The sequence below is a fragment of the Berghia stephanieae genome, chromosome 10, assembly GCF_034508935.2.
Source record: "Berghia stephanieae isolate SIO BIC M18660-M18661 chromosome 10, UCSD_Bste_1.3, whole genome shotgun sequence".
Lineage (NCBI taxonomy): Eukaryota > Metazoa > Mollusca > Gastropoda > Nudibranchia > Aeolidiidae > Berghia > Berghia stephanieae.
In genome coordinates, this window is record NC_088369.1 from 29,100,550 (window position 1) to 29,108,049 (window position 7,500).

The 7,500-nt window shown below is 34.8% G+C and overlaps 1 protein-coding gene across 1 annotated transcript in view; it reads left to right on the forward strand.

Moving 5' to 3' along the window:
• The first annotated feature begins 5,983 nt into the window (after positions 1–5,983).
• LOC144980940 (monocarboxylate transporter 12-like) overlaps positions 5,984–7,500 on the forward strand; it is a 27,184-nt gene continuing 25,667 nt past the window's right edge. Inside the window, exon 1 of the mRNA XM_078928923.1 lies at positions 5,984–6,933. Coding sequence (XP_078785049.1) covers positions 6,666–6,933 — 268 coding nt within the window. The 5' untranslated portion in view covers positions 5,984–6,665. The remainder of the gene's footprint in view (positions 6,934–7,500) is intronic.

The following is a 7,500-nucleotide window of genomic DNA, read 5'->3' on the forward strand; positions in this document are numbered from 1 at the left end:
AGAGAGAGAGAGAGAGAGAAATATGCTTTTTTTTCTACTCATACTCATAACGATGCTTACGTTTCAACCGTCGTTAAAAAAGTGAAGACGTGAAGGACTGAACACTCCGATTGTGTAATTCCAGTTAGTTACATAGATAACACAAAAAGCCACGGAAGCAGTGACATATATAGGTCACTGTAATAATAATGCAATCTATGGGAGGGCAATAACCTTGAATTTAATACATATAAAAATACGGTGAGAAATATAAACAATGGCCTTTCCGTCAATTGCCCTTTACGTATTTCACGCCTACCTCATTTGCATAAGCACTGAAGGTCGGCTAGACACTTTTTAAGAATACGACCTGAAGGACGAATGGACCCTCCGTTATTCTTATTATGATTATCACTATTATGATTATTATTATTATTATTATTAGAATGTCATCATGTGTGTTAAAGTGCTGAAGCAGTTGAATGTTTCCTTGTGTTGTTGAAATTAGTTCTTCGGTTGTTGTAAGAATACGACCTGAAGGACGAATGGACACTCCGTTATTCTTATTATGATTATTACTATTATGCTTATTATTATTATTACAGAGATAGCTCAATGACAGGAAAACAAAAAGGTGGTGGTATTTGTGTGTATGTCAACAAAAACTGGTGCAAAAGCTGTCGAACTACACGTTCATTATGTGAAAAGGACATCGAGCTCATTTCCCTCTCTCTTAGACCCCACTATTTACCTCGGGAATTCCCACTTATTTATGTCATTGCTGTGTACGTCCCTCCTGATGCGAATGCTAACACAGCTTTACGGGTAATTGAGGAGGAATCATTTAATTTTTTAAGAAAACATCCTGATGCCCCCGTAATAATTCTTGGTGATTTCAATCACTGCCCTCCTATAAATTCTTTTTATCAACACGCTCGGTTCCTACCAGACGAGATAAAACCCTGGATCTGTGCTATACAAATATTAAAAATTCATACAGAAGCGTTCAAAAAGTAAAAATAGGAAATTCAGATCACAATAGTGTGTTGTTGATTCCAACCTACAAAACTAAATTAAGACAACATAAAGCGATTGTGAAAGAAACTCGTCTTTGGTCAACAGAAAATATAAACAAACTCCAAGGTTGTTTTGACTGCACAATATGGGATGAACTCATGTCTGATAACATGTCACTGGACGAGTGGGTTGATGTTGTCACGTCTTATATTCATTTCTGTTGTGATTTGTGCGTGGACACTAAAAGGATTAAAATATTTAACAACAACAAACCTTGGGTCAACAAACGAGTTAAGTTATTTATAAATATGAAGAAAATCGCTCATATGAGTGGGGACAAAAACAAGCAGCACGAGGCAGAAAAACAATTAAAGAGGGTAATTTATGAAGAAAAACGTAAATATAAAGATAAAATGGAAACAAACCTTAAAAATTCAAATGCATCGCAGGCGTGGAGGATGATTAAAGAAATGGGTGGCGTTAACAATAAAAAGACAGATTTTAACAATGACACACATATGAATATCGAGGAATTAAATAAGTTTTACTGTCGATTCGACACCATTGACAACGTACTTTCAAAAATTAATATCATAACAAAAAATACGTCTCCTCCGCCAGAAATCGAAGAAGAGGCGGTCATCAATGTTCTTAAATTATGTAAAAAGAAAAAAGCACCAGGTCCAGATGGACTTAGTGGGGAACTCATTTCAAACTGTAACAACCAACTAGCTGTCCCTTTCTTGCCTATTTTCCAACGTTCAATAGATGAACAGAAAATCCCAATTATATGGAAAACATCGACTATAATTCCAGTACCCAAAAAGAATCCACCAACTCAGCTGAATGATTATAGACCTGTTGCTTTAACATCAATTATTATGAAATGTCTGGAAAAGATTCTGAAAAGAGAGCTGTTGCAATTTATATATGACCAACACATACTTGATCCATATCAGTTTGCCTACCAACAAAATCTTAGTGTGGAAGACGCACTCCTCACAGTGATGCATTCAATATCAAATCACTTGGATGTTTCACCCACCAACTACTGCCGAATCATATACGTCGATTTTTCGTCTGCCTTTAATGCCATGAAAACCAACATATTAATTAGTAAACTGCATGCTCTAAACCTTCCCCATTACCTCATCAACTGGTATAACAACTTTCTCATCGATCGCCCCCAACATGTCAGAGTAGGCTCAAATATATCATCAGTAAAAACTCTTTCAAACGGATGCCCACAAGGGTGTGTAAGCTCACCTCTACTTTACATCCTCTATACAAACGATTGTGTGGCTAGCTTTGATAACTGCCAACTCATCAAGTATGCTGATGACACCGCAATACTCGGCCTGCTCAATGATTCCGTCTCCGAATTTAAATACACTGAGCAAGTTAGTAAATTCAGCAAATGGTGTGCCGATAACTGTCTAGAGCTCAATGTAACAAAAACAAAGGAACAACTGTTTGATCACAGAAAAATAGGAAAAAGAGCAAGACAAATAACAAAAATTAACAATCAGGCGGTTGAAACTGTTGAAACGTTTAAATACCTTGGTGTAATTATAGATAACAGTCTAAGATTTGAATCGCACACCAACAATGTCATCAAAAAATGTAACCAGCGCTTGTATATACTCAGAAAATTAAGGTCTTTCAATGTGAACAGAAAGACCATGATACAAATCTACAAGTCATTAATATTGAGTATCGTTTCGTTTGGCATCACAACGTGGTATGGAAGCTGTGGAACAAAAGAAAAATCCAAACTACATAGAACCCTCAGAGAGGCTTCAAAAATAATTAACACAGACCTTAGAAGCCTTGACACAACTTATATTAATGCAGTTGAGAAGAAATCTTTTAACATTATCAACGAAAAGAGGCATCCGCTGAACGAAAAATTCCAACTTCTGCGCTCCGGAAGACGGTATCTAGAAGCAAAATGTCGGACAAATCGACATAAGACAACCTTCATTCCAACCGCCATAAAATTAATTAACAAATCTTCTGTGGAAAAATGAGACAACCAATGAAAATAACGAGAAGCAGTGTCGTGAATCATCATCATCGACATTGCCGCCGTCGTTATCATCATCATCATCATCATCATCATCATCATCATCATCATCATCATCATCATCATCATCATCATCATCATCATTATCGTAGTCATCATCATCATCATCATCATCATCATCATCATCATCATCATCATCATCATCATCATCATCACAATCATTGCCATCTTCTTCTTAATATAAGACACTATATTTATAATATGGTTATCTGCTGTCCCAGCAAATATATCGTATCGTTCTATCTGTCTGTGTGTGTGTCTGTGTGTATGTATATATGTATGTATGTATGTATGTATGTATGTATGTATGTATGTATGTATGTATGTATGTATGTATGTATGTATGTATGAATGTAGGCATGCATATACGATGATATGCTGGTTTGTATGTATGTCTGCATGTATGTATGTATGTATGTATGTATGTATATGTGTTTGTATGTACGCTCATTTCTTTTGTATACACGTGTAGAAACAATGTGCAAGCGTGTATGTTCGTGTATGGCTGTGTCTGTATTTGTAAATGTGTTGATGTTCATACCATGAACCAAACTGAGCATTGTTTACCTCACATGAATTGCCTTTAATTTGGACAATAAAGATTATTATTATTATTATTATTATTATTATTATTATTATTATTATTATTATTATTATTATTATTATTATTATTATTATTAGAATGTCATCATGTGTGTTAAAGTGCTAAAGCAGTTGAATGTTTCCTTGTGTTGTTGAAATCAGTTCTTCGGTTGTTGTTTCTAAATGTATTTTATCTTTTTTGAGATATTGATTCTGTTGGAAGTGAAGTTGGTGTACGCCCTCTGTATTTGGCTCCTTGTTTGAAGTAATCATCCATTGAGGTTTGTGCTGGAATATTTTCATCTCGCCGGAGCACGTGTCCGAACAGTTTCCATCTTTGTTTCTTTATACGCGTGCTATAATAATAATAATGATGATGATGATGATGATGATGATGATGATGATGATGATGATGATAATAATAATAATAATATAGCACTTGTATAGCGCATTTCCATAACTAGATCATGCTCTATGCACTTCAGAGTTACAAGAATGGCAATCTAAAATATCACTAACATGCACACACATACACACCGACAGACACACACAAACAGGCACACTTTCAGTTATTACTCAAAAGAAGAAAAACTAAAAAACATCTATATCAAATAAATGTGAAACATGGACAGACTTAAAACGTTCTTGTAAAAAGTAATATTTAAGCTTTGGTTTAAAAACATCGACACGTGATGCTTCAAGAATCGCGCTGGGAAACTCGTTCCATATTTGAGGACCAGGTATTGAATACGATCTCCCACCATAAAATAAATAACTTGATTTGTTGTTTACTTGAAGTCTAATGTGATCTGATGAAGGCCGTAGCATTCTAGATGGAGAATATACATTTATGAATTCGTTAAGATACCTAGGTGCTAAACCATTAAGACAACCAATGCAAATCAAACGGATTGGGCATCGAATGTTCATATCTCTTTTGCTTTGTAATCAATTTTGCAGCACTATTTTGAATTGTTTGAAGTCTTAAATTTTATCTTTAGTTATCACAGCCAAAAGACAATTACTATAATCTAATCTTGACAATATAAATGTTGTTCTAGCTTTTTCGTTACATCTTTAGTCAAGTAGGTGCTTACATTAGCAATTTTCTTGAGATGTGAATTAAAACGTTTGCATAGATTATGAACATGTGAATTTATGCCGAAATCACTATCTAAACATACTCCTATATTTCTAATTGTTTTACTTGATTTTATAGATTTGCCATTAAAATATAAGTTATCGGGAATGGACCATTTATTTTCTTTGCCTCCCATAACATTAATTCTGTTTGTTCATTATTAAGTTTAAGTCTATTTACATCCATCCAGCTTTTTACATCAACAACACAATTTTCAACTGATTTTTATCAGGAATATCGTTTTTATACATTTGTGTATCATCAGCATAAAAGTGGTAGTTCATAATATCATGATTATTAAAATTTTTAGAAAGAGGCTGTGTATAGATAGTATGGCTAATAAGCTCACAACATTGCCATCCGGAAGTAAAACGGACCAAAACATAAAACTATGTGTAACCATGAACTTTCATAGTCTGGTTCATAGAGTTTAGTGAGAAGTATTCATAAACGTGGATAGCAAAAAACAATAACAAAGACATGAGTGACGTCATCTTCGTTCTATATATACATTGTAAAAATATTGGCTCTATGAAATGATTTTTCATCATAAAATCGCTTAAAACACAATATTCTTGAAGAACGCTATTTCAAAAGAACGCATAGAATCTTCTTCTTTGTTTACATATGACCAAAAAATAAAATAGAATTGACATAAAAGGGGACCGCTCATTGTATTTTTTATAAAATCGAACAATCAATCCAATTCAAAACGAAAGTAAAAATTGCCAGAAAAGTGTCGCTTGTTCACCCTAGACTAGGTGAGAAAAAATAAACCGGGATAAACTCAGGCTCCATGGACCCAATGGCTCTGAAGTTACTTTTTTTAAAGCTTGGAAATGCGATATAAATGCACATTTAAGAGAATATTTAATCCTCTCGCTTATTCCCTCTTGAGGATAACTAAAGCGCATTTTGTAAGACCTTTATAAGAACTTTATCTAGCGTAGATCACAATTTGTTTCATAGTAGTAGGATCTCCTTCCTTACGCCAATGAGTATAGTATAATAATATTATCTTTTATGTGTACCAGACATAGTACCAGAGCATTGCATGTGTTCTTTGTTTACACCGAAGACTAGTCTATGTCGACAATGTTAAACTTGCTCAATCACAAGTCAATAGGAATCTTCGCTTGCTTCTATGAACCGCGATAGCAAGTCGAAAATGTGTCAACGCGTGTAAAATCGATAAGAATGTGCTCGTGTGGAAACGAAATTATGTCAATGGCTATTGTAAACAATGTGTTATTCAGAATGAAGAATTTGACGTATGTCATGAAATATATTGAAGTGATAGAATATATGCGTTCAAGTTCAAGTGTTGTTGTTATACAAGGTGGATAAAAGGATGAATGAAACAATACAGAAATTTCTTCTCGTGTGTTACACAGAACCTGTTACCTACAATCAGTGAAGTTGGAGTTGGAGATTCATTTATCAAGAGACGATAGCGATGGACAGAGGAGAAAATGGGGCAAGATGTGAACCCATGTGACCTTTGAGGGTGATGAAATTGTATCCCATAATATATAATGTAGGCCAACGATCAGGATAAGAACAATGATGTTGCTTTATTCACCGTCCATAAGCAGTTATAAGCAGTGCAAAGGTGTAAGTTGTGTGACATGAAAGATAAGTTGTGAATTCTGTAATTGATATGAAAGGTGATGTAACTAGACTGAAGGGAATAGAAGGGATGAAAGAATATAATAAAAATTAATTAATGTGATAAGGGTATGTCACAAAAATATCTAGAAGAGTGATGGATTTAGTTGTAAACGATCAGAGTGCTTCTGATAGACAGACTGAAACCGGGAAGAGACAGACGATTGTGATTCTCTAAATGTGAGTTTAAGCATGGATACTAATCCAGATATAGAACCCAATAAAGGGGAAAAGGTAATTCTCAATGGAACAGATAATACGGAATGTGTTGACAGTGGGCGTGTTGATAAACAAAAAGAAGAGGAAGACGAGGAAAAGAATGAAGACGACGGGAAACGACTGGTGGATGGAGAGAAGGGTGACGGAACGATAAATGACAAAGATAAATCAAACATAGGTCTGGATGGTGGATATGCCTGGTTTGTTGTCCTGGCGTGTTTCATTGCACTATGCATTGGAGGTGAGTTGAATTCCTATTTTTTTCAATTGCGCTGTAGTTAAGTTTTTACCATTTTTTGTTCTATTTTTTTGATCTTTGTATGTTTGTTTGTTCTTTTTTTTTATTAGGGTTGGGGGGGGGGGGGGGATAAATATTTTTACTACTACTACTACTACTACTATTAATACTACTACTACTACTACTACTACTACTACTACTACTACTACTACTACTACTACTACTACTACTACCACCACAACTACTACTACTATTACTATGACTACTACTACTACTACTACTACTACTACTACTACTACTACTACTACTACTACTACTCCTACTCCTACTACTATTACTACTACTACTACTACTACTACTACTACTACTACTACTACTACTACTACTACTACTACTACTATTACGAATACTACTAATACTAATACTACATCTACTACCACCACTGCTTTTTTTCCCGTTCTATTTATTGTTCTTTATTTGTTTGTTGTTGTCTTTTTATTGGGGAGGGGGGGGGGGGGGGGGGGGAAAGGGGGTTGCCACCATCGTCATCATCACCATTGTCAAACAACT